The 18,579-nt window shown below is 37.8% G+C and overlaps 1 protein-coding gene across 2 annotated transcripts in view; it reads left to right on the plus strand.

Annotated features, from left to right (window-relative positions):
- The window catches only part of ulk4 (unc-51 like kinase 4), a 276,239-nt gene that overhangs the window by 37,258 nt on the left and 220,402 nt on the right, over nucleotides 1-18,579 (plus strand). For both annotated transcript variants that reach the window (XM_067401179.1, XM_067401171.1), the window contains exon 19: nucleotides 12,567-12,650. In XM_067401179.1, the coding sequence (XP_067257280.1) occupies nucleotides 12,567-12,650 (84 nt within the window). The remainder of the gene's footprint in view (nucleotides 1-12,566; nucleotides 12,651-18,579) is intronic.

Below are 18,579 nucleotides of genomic sequence, written 5' to 3' on the forward strand. Positions count from 1 at the left end.
TTCCCAAATTTGGCATGGAACCTCAGATCATGGTCTTGATCAAGTGTACCAATTTTAGTTTTGATTGCTCAAAGTTTGGCCGAGATACAGCCTCTATATCAATTTTGGGTCAACCTCGTTAACTTTGTGACATCATAACTTTTGAACAAAGATGAATAAAAAAAATCTGTTCAGTCATTTCTGTGCGGCTCAGACCAAAGATCACCTGATCAAAGTTTGGACAAAATTGGACAAATTTTGAAGGAGGAGTAGCGAAAAACGGAATACTGTACTTTTCAAAATGGCCACTACTGTACTGGGTGGAGACTTAATGTAAGATATTGAATGTGATCAGTATGAAGAGAGGAATCAGTTGTATTGACATTCATTTTTCTGGAGCAAAGGGTTCAAAAGTTATAACCTTTACAAAAGTGAATATTTGAACTGGTGGTGGCGCTATAGACTTAGTCCTAGATACTCCAAAGTTGGTCAAATTACTTTTAATTACTATCACTACAAGCATGCCAAATTTGATAATTTTCCTTCTTATGGTTCATTGATTACCATACAGGGGGAAGAAGAATAACTACGAATTTGGACATAAAGGAATTGCATGTGATAGCTTCAGATTAGACCAGTTTTAGGCAGAATGCCTAGAACAGACACAAGTTCTGCATCTTTTCCTGCCACAGTACCTCATGCGGTCTGGGCATGTGTCACACTGAGTTTCGAACCCACGATGCAGAGCATTCGAGATCCGTGGCGTAACACATTGAGCTAATCAGCCATGCAAGTTCATCAGTATGCTAAGCAGAGGTTTCAGTGTGAGAAAGAGTTCACAAAAAAAAAGCTTCATAGCATGTTAACCATATTAGTATGCAAAGTTATTTAATGCCAACTAAGTTTTGGTTAACCTGTTGACTGAAGACCACATTAGAAAGAATAACAATAGTTTAGCATGCTAAGCAATTACTGTGCTAAGCTAACTAGTATAAGACAACAAACACAAGCAAGGTCACATTCAGAGATGAATATCTTGGGAATGGTAGCGAATATCAAAAATCCGTTCAGTCATTTCTGTGCGGCTCGGTCCAAAGATCATCTGAGCTGATTTTGGACAAAATTGACCAAAATTTGTAGGAGGAGTAGCGAAAAAACTGTTTTTGATTTAATTCAATATGGCAGACAGGTACGTTTAAGGAAAATGACAAATGACACATTGTCGGAATCGGCATAAGCCAGGGAATAAAATGACATAAAGCAGACAAATGGATAATTTGGATAATGTTTTCAAAAGTTATAAGCAATTTTGCAAAAAACATTATATCTGTGGAACACTAGGTGGCGCTGTGCTGAAACTTCTCATGTACCTTCAGGACACTCTGATGGTCATATGTACCAAATTTTGTGATGATATGTCAAATTGTTTAAAAGTTATTGCAATTTATGACAAAATTCAAAATGGCGGACATGCTTTTCATCCGATGTTGACAAATTCAATATCCCCGGATTCGGCATGGCCCAAGGAATCCATAGACACCAAGATCTTGATTTTCTAATAAAGTGTTCAAAAGTAATTGGCCAAAATAGCCATTTTTCATATCTCATGACCTGTAGGTGGCGCTGTTCCCAAATTCGGCATGGAACCTTAGATCATGGTCTTGATCAAGTGTACCAATTTTTGTTTCGATTGCTCAAAGTTTGGCCGAGATACAGCCTCTATAGCAATTTCGGGTCAACCTCGTTAACTTCGTGACATCATAACTTTTGAACAAAGATGAATAAAAAAAATCTGTTCAGTCATTTCTTTGCGGCTCAGACCAAAGATCACCTGATCAAAGTCTGGACAAAATTGGACAAATTTTGAAGGAGGAGAAGCGAAAAAAACAAATACTGTACTTTTCAAAATGGCCGCTACTGTAATGGGTGGAGACTTAATGTAAGAAGTTGAATAGCATCAGCATGAAGAGACGAATCAGATGAACTAAATTTAATTTTTCTATGACAAAGAGTTCAAATGTTAAAACCGTTAGAATGTTGAAATTTTGAACTGGTGGTGGCGCTATAGAGTTGGTTCTAGAGACTCCAAATTTGGTCCAATCACTATTCATGAGCATCTCTACAACTGCGCCAAATTTCATCATTTTCTCATGTTCCGTTGATAGGGCTGCCATAGACTCCCATTCGGTAGGAAGAATAATAATAATAAAAGGGAAAACGTACAATTACAATAGGGGCTACAGCCCCTTCGGGGCTTGGCCCCTAATAACATTTTAACATCCTTAAAAACCTTTAGAAAATTTAAAGTGAGTTAATTTAAAAACGTGGGATAGTCTTTGGCTACAGTCTATGCATCAAAATTAAAAGAAAGACCTTTACACAAAGTCTATATTATGTATAAAATATATAAGCATATATTTATTTATTTATTAGGAGCACACACACACGGATTAAGAATGTAATATTTTCATTCTGGTTTGCTCTTAGCAAAAAATAAAAAAATAAAAAAAATCCTTCAAGTTCCATATGTGGAGCAAAATGAGAACGGTCCAGCATTAAGACCGCATTAAGAGCAATAATTCTTATTAACTGCTATTGTTCTTGATTTTTTTTATTGTTCTTTTTTTTTTTTGGCTTTAGGCTATATATGCTATGTAGGCTAATGTTTAGTGAATTTGACATCGCAGACAAAAATACCGTCAGGAATAAATATTTAGGCTAATTTACTCATTAAAACCAAAGGTGTTCATCAGTGATTGTACATCAAGAGCAATGACACGTTGTGTACATTATGTTTGGTGCTTTTACCAGAACGAAACGCTCGATTGTCTGTGTGAAAACTGCTCGTGTGCACGAGCGCCATGAGAACTGGTAACAGCAGCAATGAGCACTAGCCATGATTTCAGAAACACATTCTAGCGGATAGATCGCCTCTTATTTAACACAGACCTATAACCTATCTTATCGAATTGAGATATTTCTTTCTTTTTAGGTACAATTATTCGCTTGGTTTAAGTTCATTTTTGAGATGTTTCAGATTCTCACAGAGAGACAGCTAAAAGCGCACCCTGTTTTTAATTTTATTTTATGTTATTGTTATTTTTTGTTATTGTGAGCGTACTTAAATAAAACTAGACCATTTGTAGTTTTGCATCAATCTGTAGGTTATCGCCAAAAATGACGAAAGGCCTGTTTTAAGTTGTTTCAGCTGTCATGAGGAGAAAATCCATCAGAACGCGCCAGCGCTTTCGTCGGCCAGAAGGATAAAAATTTAGCCAATTTAGTTTCATATTTATATTTAAATATTGGGCTATTGCCTATTTTGTTTTATTTATTTATTTTTTTTTAATTTCACCTATGTTCATTATGACAAGGGAATAGCATGACGGATGCGCAATGATGCAGTGGGTCAGACATGAGTTTGACCACTTCATTAAGTTTTGTTTTATAGTAAGTTTTTCTTTGAAGTGAATTTTGTTTTGTAGAAATTGTATCTTAATTTCAATTAATGTTTCATCAACCAATTGCCTATATTTAATAATTAGGAAGAAAAGCAAGAACGTCGGGAGTGGAATGGATTGAAGTGCGTAACAAACTAAACCATGTTTCCGCGGCCTTTAAATAAGGCTGAATCAATATACGTCTTTCTGTTTTAATTAAATTTATTTATTACTTTATTACATGTCTTAATTACTTAAATAAATAATAAGATGTTTTTGGTCGAACAATAGGCTATATTTTAGCTGGTCTAGTTAGACACAAATTTGCGTAGTGGCTTATGCAAACTTTTTTTTTTCCTACCACACACCAAACTCATAACATTTCTTGCAGATTAAAAAAACAAACAAACAAACAAACAAAAAACACGACGCTCCGGCTTTAAAAAAAATCCTTCCTCGCTCCAGTCAAAATTTCGCATATAGGCCTACTCTGCTCGGCAGCAGCAGACGCTGGCAAACGCGCGGGGGGAGGGTTGATCCCATTCAGAACTTCTGGAGTGGAGCGTGAAACACTGCAAAACACTGCAAATCCCCATAACACAAACAAATAAAGAAACTTACAGCAAATACTCATAACAGAGTCTAACAATTGTGTATTTCGTCAGCTTATTTCATATGATCAGTTCAGGATGTTAAAATTAACAAAAAGCACTAAGATTGCAAAAAGGTCTGTCACGCGCATAGCTTAGGCTAATATTTTGAGTCTCCCGCCCTCTGGATTAATGGCTTTGGTGACAAACATTTTAAACAAAGCGCCCTTCCCCATATCTCAAACTTGTCAAGTGTTGCAGAGCAAGCACTGTTAGGTTGGGTGAGTGCTTTTTATACACACAAGATAATGTAAAAATTATACATTGATATATAAATGGATCACGATCGGTTTGTTGTTTTTGTTTGTTTTTCTTTAACATATTTATTTTATTTCTTTGTCTTTAAGGAACATTGGATGGCTGTAAAGATTCTGTACAGTTATTGTTCTAATCTTGGTCAATTCTTTCGAGCTGCTTTACAGCTTAACCACAGTTTGCAACATCAGCAGTTATTGAAATGAACTGAATCAACACAGATCTGGGATATAAATAAACAGGCCTAAATAAATAGCAAAAAACAAGATTGGGTTTGTACGGTTCATTTCAACTATAATTTAATAATTTATGTTATGATGTTGTGATGATACAATGTACAGATGCCTATATGTTTTGCATAAAGGAAGAATATTTAATAAAGAATCTTAAACTTAGTGTTAAACATGTTCTCATCATTTTGCTCTATAACTGCAGTCAAAATACAAATAGGCCTATAAAATATTCATATGCATTCTGTAGCCCATTGTGGAGAGTCAGATTAGGCGCAAACTAGCAGAAACTTTTTATCTTAATAGCCTAGCACTTGTTGAATAACAAAATGTTGATTATTGGGATATCAACGTTTTTTCTTTTTTTCTTTTCATAATTGTGTAGCTCATGGCATGACATTTCTTTTTGTAATGTTTATGAGCGTGTTAATGGATACAAACTGCACAATTGCAGTTTATCAGATTGTTACATAGCTATAATTGCACAATATGGTTGAAACATTAACACATTAAAATCGTCTGATAATCATACAGTAGTTAACATGAACCCATTGTAAGCGATGTATTACCATTACATCATGGGCGTACGGGACACCCCCTCAGCCCCCACCCTATGATGGGCCCTGTCGCAGATTATTTACTAGCCTTTGCTTTTTTTTGACTAAAGATAAAAATAAAGCATCCAACTGAAGCCCAAAAATGCAAGCAAAATACCATAGAAAATAGTGCTAAATTGCCACAAAAGGGGGAAAATTCACTGTTGTTTTCATTGCCGTTTGTAAGGTAGCCAAGACAACAGCAAGCTTTGATGCACTGTGCTACTGTGTTACTGTTAGCGGTGTGCCGAGACAAAGACATGTATTTAATAAATTTAATAAAAACAGAAAGACGTACTATATTGATTCAGCCTTATTTAAATTCGTAGCTCTGTGTTAAATAAGAGGCGATCTATCCGCTGGAATGTGTTGTTTCTGAATCTGATATTTGATATTTGAAGGAATAGAATACACTCCTGCATTTAAATGCGGCTGCATGAGTTGCAGTTTTTTATGACGTTTTATTAATCCGTCCATTCTTTTTAGTTTCAATGATTTAGCTAAATCGTGCCTTAATAATGTGAGCAAAATTATTCAGTGAAAAAATGTATTTGTGATAAATATAGGCCTAATATGTGAGAATATTGACATTTTGCATAAAGATAAATGTGCTTTGATGCATTTGTTGGATAACATGTGGTTAAAGCGCCACTCAGCGGTCAAAAGTTGCAAATGTGACGCGGCGGCAGGCGCGGCGGTAGAAACTCCGTTTTGGATGGCCACCTACTGTAGTCTTCAATTTTCTTCTGGGAACGTTCACGTCATAATGTTTCTCGGTTAAATAATTCCTGCCAAAAGCATAGCATAGCAAGACAAGCAAAGCATGGGTGAGACCTGGTTGAGTAGTGTGTTGAAACTCGCATTTATGGTAAGGGGCGAGACATTTCCAAAACATGCTCAAAGCTGTTGATAAATCACAACACACTGGTCCACCCGATCAGTCAGAATGCACTGCGATTTTCAGAATGAAGGGCCTTATAAAGACAGGAACTAAACAGAACATTACTGACAGACTGGGAAGAGAGGTGCTGCAGTAATGTAAAATATGTGAAAAATAATGTGTTTTTTAAACATTCATATATGAAAACCTACGCTAGTTGACTCTAGTATAAAACCCTTATAATGGGGATAATAGATCTCCTTTTAAAATTAATATATTTCTTCAAAATTATGGCGTTATAAAATTTCCTCTAATTAAATAATCATCTATAATTCACATATATCAATATTCATATGGGTCCAACTAGTAATGTAAGAGGTAGACTGTCTATTATATTGTAGTAATTATTGATCAGTGCACAACTTTCACTTTGACTTCTAGGGGGACTAGCCACTGGATTGCGATCCCAAGAATGGATCCGTATGTTCAATGGCCTGAAATTTCATACAGCTCAAGTTGCTTCTCATAAATGTCTTACAGGCAATATTTGTCCTCCGAGTATTCCATGACATTTAAAAAGCTCCCTTATGAGGACAGTTTCACTCAACCTCTCAGACCTCATTAACCTCAACATGAGAACCACCTCATAACAGATGCAGTCTGGTGAATCATGCGTAACCTTTGACAGATTTTTAGCACCATAAAGATCACTGTTGAAAATGTACACTTTTTATTTGCATTTACCCGTTACCTCTAGTATTTGCCATGGCAACACTGCGTTTGCCAGCTATTACACAATGCTTTGGTCAAAGTCAGTGTTGGGGGATTTTTAGCATCGCACATTTTCAGCAGCCTGTGAAGGAGGTCTAAAGGTGTAATGAAGCACAGCCTCTGGAGTCCATAAACGACTCATCACAGCATCATTTTGTCTCATTACAACTGGTGTGATGAGATGGCCTATTTTCCCAGGACACGTTTTTTTTTTTTTTTTTAGACCCTTTTTACCAAAATTTGTCCTGTTTTGTAGACATCTGGTCACCCTAATCTGATCGCTGTATTGATCGATTGTAAGGGACCCGAAGTTAGCTGATAACATGCTTTGTTGGGCTTATATAAGTGTGTATCTCCTGTACGGTTGTGTTTTTCAGGGTCATGCAGTACAACAACACACACAGCTTTTATTGATTATATTAGCTCTGAGACCAGGGGGAGGGTGAGGGATGCTGTGGCCTTGATTGGCTTTATCTAATGACTTTTCTCTACTCTTCAGTTCTAGTGTAATGTGAGCAATTGGTGTGTTGACGCTATGAATTTCAATTGCAGTCCAGGTGAAAAACTATGGCTGTGCTCTCTACAACATAGTGAATGGGAGTAGGGCTGGGCAATATATCGCATGCGATTGTCACACGCATTTTGTCAGTAAAGCCGGTTCCATATATATATATATATATATATATATATATAAAATATACAGGTGCTGGTCATATAATTAGAATATCATGAAAAAGTTGATTTCACTAATTCCATTCAAAAAGTGAAACTTGTGTATTATATTCATTCATTACACACAGACTGATATATTTCAAATGTTTATTTCTTTTAGTTTTGATGATTACAACTGACAACTAAGGAAAATCCCAAATTCAGTATCTTAGAAAATTAGAATATTTCTTAAGACCAATACAAAGAAAAGAGTTTTAGAAATCTTGGCCAACTGAAAAGTATGAACATGAAAAGTATGAGCATGTACAGCACTCAATACTTAGTTGGGGCTCTTTTGGCCTGAATTACTGCAGCAATGCAGCGTGGCATGGAGTCGATCAGTCTGTGGCACTGCTCAGGTGTTATGAGAGCCCAGGTTGCTCTGATAGTGGCCTTCAGCTCTTCTGCATTGTTGGGTCTGGCATATCGCATCCTCCTCTTCACAATACCCCATAGATTTTCTATGTGGTTAAGGTCAGGCGAGTTTGCTGGCCAATTAAGAACAGGGATACCATGGTCCTTAAACCGGGTACTGGTTTGGCACTGTGTGCAGGTGCCAAGTCCTGTTGAAAATGAAATCTGCATCTCTGTAAAGTTGGTCAGCAGCAGGAAGCGTGAAGCGCTCTAAAACTTCCTGGTATACGGCTGCGTTGACCTTGGACCTCAGAAAACACAGTGGACCAACACCAGCAGATGACATGGCACCCCAAACCATCACTGACTGTGGAAACTTTACACTGGACCTCAAGCAACGTGGATTGTGTGCCTCTCTTCTCTTCCTCCAGACTCTGGGACCCTGATTTCCAAAGGAAATGCAAAATTTACTTTCATCAGAGAACATAACTTTGGACCACTCAGCAGCAGTCCAGTCCTTTTTGTCTTTAGCCGCTTCTGACGCTGTCTGTTGTTCAAGAGTGACTTGACGCAAGGAATGCGACAGCTGAAACCCATGTCTTGCACACGTCTGTGCGTAATGGCTCTTGAAGCACTGACTCCAGCTGCAGTCCACTCTTTGTGAATCTCCCCCACATTTTTGAATGGGTTTTGTTTCACAATCCTCTCCAGGATGCGGTTATCCCTATTGCTTGTACACTTTTTTTTCTACCACATCTTTTCCTTCCCTTCACCTCTCTATTACTGTGCTTGGACACAGAGCTCTGTGAACAGCCAGCTTCTTTTGCAATGACCTTTTGTGTCTTGCCCTCCTTGTGCAAGGTGTCAGTGGTCATCTTTTGGACAACTGTCAAGTCAGCAGTCGTCCCCATGATTGTGTAGCCTACATAACTAGACTGAGAGACCATTTAAAGGCCTTTGCAGGTGTTTTGAGTTAATTAGCTGATTAGAGTGTGGCACCAGGTGTCTTCAATATTGAACCTTTTCACAATATTTTGATTTTCTGGGATACTGAATTTGAGATTTTCCTTAGTTGCCATTTATAATCATCAAAATTAAAAGAAATTTGACATTTGAAATATATCAGTCTGTGTGTAATGAATGAATGTAATATACAAGTTTCACTTTTTGAATGGAATTAGTGAAATAAATCAACCTTTTGATGATTTTCTAATTATATGACCAGCACCTGTGTATATGACCAACAGTGCGTAGTCTTCACTGTATGAATTAAATATAAATATACAACAGTTAAGAGCAGTGAGTGATTTTCTCTTAGTTTTTTTTTTTGATTAACATTAATAACACAGACGGCAGCAGGTATATTAGGCTGCTGTCACTTTAAGACTGAATGATCTAATGTATTGATACACATACAGTTTTTTATCCAACTTTTTACGTTCACTTGAGACAAAGCAACTGTGTTTATGTGAATGGGCATTTTGACATAATTGTGTATTTCACCATTCAAACTCAATACACTGTGAAAGAGAACTGAATTTGGGATTGCGCGCTGTCTGAGAAAGGTGTTTTTGTTTTGTTTTTCATGTCTTATTGCACTTTATAATTCTTTTTAACATCATACACATCCCACTCTATATTATTATTTCTGCATTTGTCTCTATCACTCTAAAGCAGTGGTCTCAAACTGCCGGCCCACGGGCCATTTACGGCCTGTCCTCCCCCTCTACCCGGCCCGCAACTGATCTAAAAAATAAAACACAATCCGGCCCGCTAAATTATTATTAGTATTCTCTAGTTGCTACCGGTCTGATATGCAAAGAAAAATTCACCGTTCTATGGGGGCATTCACATATCACGTCATATGCGGCCGCACCGCATTCTCCTTCTTTCCAATGTGCTTTCGCTCCAGTTGCATCTGTCGTTGCTATGCAACCAGGCTCCCAACCGCGTCGCTTCTATTATGAGCGTGCTTGCCTAAATTACAGTAAAAGCACTCGACTTTAAGTCACGAGCGTCGATTTAAACCACCGAAACGCGTCCGATGCAGCCATTAAATGTTACCGATGCTCAAACGGCATCTTGGACAAATGCGCTGCCAGGTGTCTTTCAAGAAACAGAAGAGTGTACAAATGTATTCAGGGATTGTATTTGTTCAGTACAGTGTTGGTCAGTGCAAAAATGTAATGTTATTTAAGCTAACACAAAGTAAGGGAAAATACTTCCACTAAATATTAAAAACTAATAATGTATATAACAATAAGAGATTTTTATTTTTTGGCAAAATAAAGTAGATAGTTTTTTGTTTATTTCTGACCCCTCCACGCCACAAGTGTTGATGGTTTTGTTCCTAAATTACTATTTTTTTTATTCCATGCACCTTGTTGGATGTGAGAAGTTGCACCAGACTATTGCAATCAATAGTATATTAGTAGTATTATATTAGTATATTAGTAGTATTATATTAGTAATATAATTATATTACACTCTGTAACAATAAGAGATATATTGCTGTTTACATTTAGTATGGTAAATAAAATATTTATAGTATAGGTATAAAGATATTTTAGTATGCAAATTTGATGTAAATGAGAAATAATGCAAAGGAAAGTAAATTTTCTGAAATGTTGCGCTTTCTTGCACTTGAATGTTAATATGGCCCTCCTATGAGGTGTCAATCACAGAAACGGCCCCCTGCCAATTTGAGTTTGAGAACCCTGCTCTAAAGTGTCAAAAACTTTAGGTTGTACTGTGCTATGTGGGTGTATTTACATACTGGATCATAAACAGTATAGCAAAAACTCTAACGATAGACACTTTATATTGTCGCTACAATATATATCATCGTACCACCCAACCCTATTCAGGAGGTATAGCTACAGCAAATTATGGCCTAGTACTTATTGGTGCATATTTTAATAGCAGACAACTAAATGTTGATATATATATATATATATATATATATATATATATATATATATATATATATATATATATATATATATATATATATATATATATATATATATAATATATAATATAAAAAAAAAAAATACACATTCTTAATCCTATGCCTCATATGCGAAAACGCTCCATTGATGTTTCTTTGCTCATCACATTCAGTTCAGTGAATTACATGGATAATGGAAATAATAGTCTATATTTTCAGTTCAGAATGGCAAAATGATACAAAGAGTCAAGTAGTTTGCACCAATGGACATTGCGGCTGGTTGTTTAACTATTTTATCTTAAAACTGTAATATTACATGCACATAATGTTCAGCTTCTGTAAATAGTAAAGCCCACCTTTTTATTAGATTGGCCATGTCAATCATTTTGACATTTTAGACCTCTTAGGCAGACTAGCCTAAAAATGCAACTTTAAAAGCTTTTGTCATCCTTATAACAAAGAAAATCAGTGCATAATGGAGTAAAGCAGAGCAGCATCAAGAATTTCAAATATGGTGTTTATGGCCATAACTGATTGGATATTTTTTTTTGTCTAATGCAATGAAATGCATACATTCTTAGGTTTGGCAATAATAATAATAATACATTATATTTACATTATAACTAAATAAATAATGTATTAAACGTGAAGTTTAATCATCTCTTCAGTAACCAGCAGTTTACATAACGAGGCCAGTGAATTAGTTGGTGCTATTTTTCATGCAATGATTTCTGCCTCCAAATTTATTGTATCAGCCACTGGGGGGTAGAGTTTTTCCCCTTTTCTGCTGCTATCCCATGACAACCAATTTTAATGGCCCTGGAAAAAGTTTGAAAAGTTCTCTGTAAGAAGAAGCCCATTGATGTACTCACTAATGGCTATCAGTCTATCGCATTAGATCCTTCCATATTTAAATATTGTAAAGTCTTATTGACTATAGAAGTGCTGAATTAACTGTAAAATATGTTATTGCACAAACTGCAGCAAAATCCATGGTACTGCAAATGCAGCCTTGAGTTAATTTATGCATGTTATATAAATATGATTTAAAATGCAACATGATTTTTATAAGAAAAAAAAATATATTGACATTTAATCAGGTTTAATTAATCAGGCTTGGAGATACACTACTAAATTGACTCTTTGATTAATATTAATTTTACTGTGCACATCTAACCACTTATGGTTTACTTCATTGTACATTTTAATAACGTTCAGTTAATTTATGTGAAATGATTCGTTTTGAATTATAAAGCTGTTTACACTCATGCAATTTAAGTTTAGGTAGGAATTTTAAGGCCAGTTTGTCATAATAACATTTCTACCTTTATAAAATGCAATCATCAGTTTTTTCTTTTTTTTTTTTTCTCTCTTTCCAATTTATAACAACCAACTGCGCACTGCATAATGCAGCTACATATAAACAGAAATCCAAATCAGGCCTTGACTTGTACGAAGGTCTTTCAACGCTGTGCTGAATGTAAGCATTAGAAGTTAAATGAGAGCAGGATGTTGCTTCGCAGCGTTTTCCGCTTCTCCCTCTAATTGACACGATCATTGCTTATCACTAGAGCTGTGTTTCCTGTACCTGCCTGAGCCTGGCGTCTTATTTACTGTCGCAGGACTTTATTTATTTAGCCTCATTATGATGGTGGCTGCATTTTACTGTTTTTAATTGTTGCTTCAATGAGTCTCTGTAATAGTTCTCGCTCTCTCGCACACACACATGCTCTCTTTCCTTCCCCTGCAGGAAGAGAAGAAAGAGCGCCCAGGAGGATTGTGGGTCGTTCCTGCTGCCGCCTACACCGTGTTAATGAGGTGCCTTCGGGAAGGGGTAAGACTGCTACACTGTCCTCACAGAGTGTGTGTAAGTGTGCGCGCTAGTGTGTGCGTGAGTGTGTGTGTGAATATGTGTGCATGGGGGCGGGGGGATGTGTCTGATAACAAACCTCCCCCAGCCCTTATAGGCATTATTCGCATGCCGCGAGTCAAGGGCGCTCAACGCGTTTGCTCGCACGTTCGTCAGTCAGTCCTGTCACACAAAAACACTCACTCACCTGCAGCAGAAATGCTCACATAACCACACCTCCGGTCGTCTCAGTAGCAATTAACCACGCTGGCCTGCATTGTTTAAGAATGGAACCATCTGCATGGAGATAGACATCAAACTGATCATCACCAGTCTGAACAGACTGTGTTTATTGTGAGTGCTGAGAGCTTCTCTTCCACAGGGGACCGAACACCATACAGACTCCCTCATTATTCCTTTATTAGCAGGGGAAGATCTGCCATTAAGAAGACAATTTAGGAGCTATAGCTTATGTTGCAGACAACCCCTGGTCTGCAGCATTAAAATAAAGTATCATTCAGAAGGAAAAAGTTAGGCTTGATACAAAAAACGAAAGTTTCTCTAGCTGTTCTGTGGCTGCGCTTCTGCAGCTACTGTTCTTTTCTGGCTGGTCAGCTGCCAACGTTTGGCAAAAGTTGTGCCCTCTAGTGAATGTGCCCAATTTTAGCCCTCTGCTCCAACCTGCTTATGCAGCATTTGAGTTTTTTTTTTTTTTGTCTCATCACTTTTTGGTTAAATTTAGATTCTCAGCTGCTTGAAGTAGTTCTTCCTGGAGTTCATCTCATTCCATTGAACTTTCAAGGTTGATTTCAAATTTGTGTTTCAGAACTGATGGCCTGTAATGATCAACAGCTGCTGTCTGTTTTACTTTCATTAAAAACACCTTGTGTTTATTGATGCATCAGCAACTTTCTAAACTTCAGAAGTAGCTCCTAGTGGATATCACAGTTGTCTCTGCTTCAGACAGAACACCCATTGACCGTCGGATGCAAATTGCATGCAAAAATGGTGTTGGTCAATATAACAAGCAAAAATAACTGGCTTTACCCGATAGCTGATATCTGTTTTTTGGCCAATTCACACAACACGACAGACGGCAAGAGGAGTGTGTTGGCATCTGTCGGAGCTTGTTTTTGTTGATTGAACATGCTGAATCGAAATTAGAATGTCTGATAAGCGTCATGCTTTAATCTGGTGTCTGTCGGCGTTGCTCTGTGTCTGTCAGTGCAGTGTGAATTGGCCTTTAGTATTAGAGAAGGCCACTAAACACACAAAAAAAAAAAAAAAAAAGTGTGGACATGTATACATGTGTGTCTGTTTCAGACCGCATGCACAAACGCTATTGTTAAACACCCAACTCATGATTAAAATTTGATTATAAAATTGTTTTTAAAAAATATATATATATATAATGTACTATTATACTTTTCAATTTTTGATATACAGTAATATATAGTGGCAAAATCTATTGAGACACCTAATCTACATCTGAAAATCTTTGCATTATATTACAAAATATCAAACCAAGAAGCAAGTATTTTACAGAAACATAGCATGCTTGTCAAGCAAAATATTACAAACAAACAAACAAACAAACAACAACAAAAAGGTTATGAAGTTCTCATTTTTTGGACACTTTATGGATCAAACTTTATGGAAAATTTTCATAGTTAATGTCATGAACATTGGTTACTGTGAAAATCTCTAGAATCATTTACTTGTAAATGCCTTGATATTTCGTTTCTAATGCAACAACATTCATAGATTAAGCATGACCCATGTCCAAATACATTTACAACCACTATATGCAATTATTTGTATCACAAAGGTTGACAAAACTATTTTAATATATTGCACAATAATATAATATGATATTGTCCATTTATCGGCTGTCAAACATAACATGGAAAAGTTATCAGCATCAATCCGAATGTTAATATCAATGCAACCCCTAACAAACAAGTGCAAATACTGAGCAGAGAGACAGGAGGTGCTTCCCAATTTGTAGACTTATGCACTATTCTGTACTGTTTTGTAGTGTGTTCACACTAGCGTTGTCAAAAGTACCGACCACGATACCAAGTCGGTACTGAAATTAAAAACAATTAAAAAACACCTCTGATTGGCCATTGTGTTCACGCGCTCAACACGTGTCTGATTGGCTACAATGATCAATGCATGGGAGCGTTGGAAAGCACAGGGAAGTGTTTAATTTTAAAAGAGTTTTGAAAGCAGGAGCAGTAGCATTTGAAAGCATCTATTAGCAGACCGGTCCACTGATAGACGCCTGCTTTCAAACACTCCCGTGTGTATTAGTGTAAGCGATAGCAATAGGACAGTGTCAGTAGCTCAGTGAGTGTAACCATTTGATGTCATCGACATAGAACGCACTGTCCACCTAAACAAAATGGCACCGCCCAATGTCCAAATCGGTCCAAATATGTCATGGATTTTTTTAAATAATGTAAATCTTTCATGGGTTTTCTACTACATATTTCAGTAAGAGACATCATTTACATTAAATTAAGCCATACACGTCTTAACACCATGGGTTCCCTTTAAATGCAAATGAGCTCCTGGCTCATCGACTGAAAATTACAACCAAAAGCTGCACAATGTGGCATCGTATATTATATTCCGAGCTGTGTTGCGGTAAAAATAGCAATAGGACAGTGTCAGTAGCTCAGTGAGTGCAACCATTTGACGTCATCAACATCATACTACATATTTCAGTAAGAGACATCATTTACATTATATTAAGCCATATAAGTCTTAACACCAGGGGTTCCCTTTAAATGCAAATGAGCTCCTGCTCCCGGTCGCTTTCCAGAAGAGGGCGGAGCTTTAACAGCTTGTGCTTCGGTTGCTCAAAAATAAAGCTGGAGTATCCAAAATGACGATTGTCAGTAAGGGTGTTCAGCCTTACATTCTGCCTTACGTTGTACTTTTGACTACACTAGTTCACACTAAAAATTCCAAAAAAGGAAAAAAAAAGTAAAGTAACTTTAAATACCTGGATGATGCACTCATTTAACTGAAAAAAACAAAGTGTGAAATGTTGGACACTTCTTGCACTCAACTGTTGCGGCTTTAATCATGTAGCGGATGGGGAGGAGCTGTCAGACTCCGATGTTGAATGACAAAATAACCAATTCATACAAAATTCATACTCTACACAGTTAAGTACATAGTGCATAAGTACATAGTGTATATTGTGTGTAATTTGGGACACAACTAGAGAGAAAACAAGCCTGGGAGAGAAAGAAAAATGCACCTCAATTCTAGGATACAAAGCTTATAAGCAAGTCTAGTTCCTCGCAGTAATAAGCTCAGAGAGAGAGCTGGCCCTCCAGCGCTGTTACTCCTCTCTCTCTCTCTCTCTCTCTCCCTCTCTTTTTTTTTTCCCAGCAGCACTGCCACCAGGCTGTGCAGTTGATCACTCTCTCTAAAGCAGGTCTAGACTGACAGCGACACGATTGGAGCAGAGGCAACAGCCAGAAGCTGGTGCAACTTCCCGATGCTGCCTTGCTAATTACACCCCGCAAACATTAACGGCACATCTTTTGGAAAGCCATGAAAGAAACGGGGGTTAATTTAATTCCGCCAATTCCCCAACATTAGCGTTGTGCGAGTACGGTAATAAATCCATGTGTGAGGCTGATGTAGGCAGTAATTGTAATGCTTCGCTGTGCTGACCTGTTTGAGAACCTCTGCTGATTCAGAGAGAGCTGAGCTCAGGAAACAAGACATCAGAGAGGGAGAGAGAGAGGAAGGGATAGGGAATTAGAGGGCGAGGAGGAGAAAAAAGGCCAGGAGGTGATGATGGGAGAGGGTTGGGGGAGGGTAAAAAGTGCATAACGCACACAGAGAAGATGAGAGTAACCGAGCTAGCCAGAGAATATTGTGTGCTCAATCGAGAGTGAGAGTGCTCTTAATTCAGAAAGACAGCCAGAGCAGCATGCAGACAGGTTTTCAGGTCAGACTGCAGCTGGAAGAGCCGTGCGCGATTGTGTGTGTGTGTGTGCGATTCCGTGTGCATGGATGATGAAAGGGTTGTGCTCACTGTAAGTGGCGTGTAGCAGAGCCTTGGGCTGCAACTGGGCATCACACTACTCTTCCATTAAATATTTATTACGCACACACACACATACTGTGCATATTCCATCCCCTCCCTATTAGCTCTGCCTGTAGTGCCTCTCTATAGAGCGCACTGACCCTTCCATGACTCTGAATATCTGTGATGCAGTTTATACCAATGTATTTTTGCCTCTGATCTCTGTTGCTCTGTAATCAAACACACTCAACGGCTCCACACGCGCTCCGTCTTTGCATTTAGCAAAGACCCTGTGCTGAATTGGTCATAAACACCCATTCGTTATGCATCACCCTGGGGACTGTCAGGGAGCGTGTGTTTATCATGAAGGTAACTTTGTTACCGAAGGCTATCAGTGTGCTATATGCCAGTGGTTCTCAACTGGTTTGGCAATGGGACCCACATTTTCCCATGGTCATTAAGCCACAATGCAAATTTTTAGGCATTTGAACCATGCAAATTTATTTTCTCAAAAATGGTTGACACAAGTACTGCCCCACTTTACTTAAAGAGGTGGTTGATTATGATTTCACTTTTTTTTAACTTTAGTTAGTGTGTAGTGCAAAGTAAGATATTTTCTTTTAAAGAATTCTCTGTTTAAGGACTACAACAACCAGCTGGCTGGGACTACAATGAGCTTCTTCCCGGGATAGTGACATCACTAACCTTAGAATTTACATAAACTCTGCCCACAAGAACACGCAACAAAGGGGGTGAGGCCATGTTGAGCTGCTTTAGAGAAGAGGAAGAGTTGTTGTAGTAGAGTGTTGTTGCTTGCCATGCTGTCATTTTACGCCGGACTGCTTCACAAACGAGGGTCAATTCAACGCTGGATTTGCACAAAAGATTAACATGATGGCACATGCTAGTCGAGGAGTTGATGACTCCACAGCAACTACATAAATTGTAAATTTCGATTTCTGTCTTCCGGTTTGAAAAGCCGAGTCGGAGCAATGTCACAAAATCTGACGTCATTGTGTACTTTCGGCCCAAGTATGGGCATGGTCGAACATGCTGACGTAAACCGTTTCGAGCAAGTCTCGACATATATTCATGACATAAAGCTCATTTAATCCAATCACTGCGCTGTAGTATGCATAAGATTATAATTGCGGTATTATGCATGAGGAAGTATCACTTCTCTCACCTCGTCTCTTGTCATTCAGAGACATATCATTGGTGTTCGTTTCCTCAGTGCTACAACACAATGTGTTTTCCTGTGACACGACCAGAGCAGAGGTTTGTGTGCATGTGGATTGTTTTGCTGTACCAGCACAAATGGAAAATATGTTCGCGTGAGATCGCATTACAGCAGAGAATTCAAATGTCACAAAAGTGCTGTTCATTTACCTCTGCCTGCTCTAGCTGTGTTCAAACATGAACGCAGTGTGTATTTTTCCCCCAGCAGCATGTGTTGTTTGTATTTTGCTCGCGATGCAGTCAGAACTGGAGTTTGAATACGAAGACATGAAAAATACGATTGTTATAATATACACGCGGAGCGCGCATATGATCGGTTTCAGCTCGGAGCTTCACAATGAGTTTAATAACACTAGCCATGTGGATCCTAGCTCATGCAGAATAAAGTATCTGTGTTTAAAGTTTTTATTTCACACATTCTCCTGCACCAAACATGAACAAGCACACATATATGCATACATATTTCATCAAGTCAAATGAATTATATGTGCAAACTGGACACTGATACAGTGGTGTAGCCTATCCGAACGCGACAACACGATTATTCTAATAAACAAAAGACTGATTTTGAGACTGCAGTGCTCTTAAACCTAATCAAAGTAGCCTATTATTAGCCCTATT

Source organism: Chanodichthys erythropterus, chromosome 2 (assembly GCF_024489055.1).
Source record: "Chanodichthys erythropterus isolate Z2021 chromosome 2, ASM2448905v1, whole genome shotgun sequence".
Classification (NCBI taxonomy): domain Eukaryota; kingdom Metazoa; phylum Chordata; class Actinopteri; order Cypriniformes; family Xenocyprididae; genus Chanodichthys; species Chanodichthys erythropterus.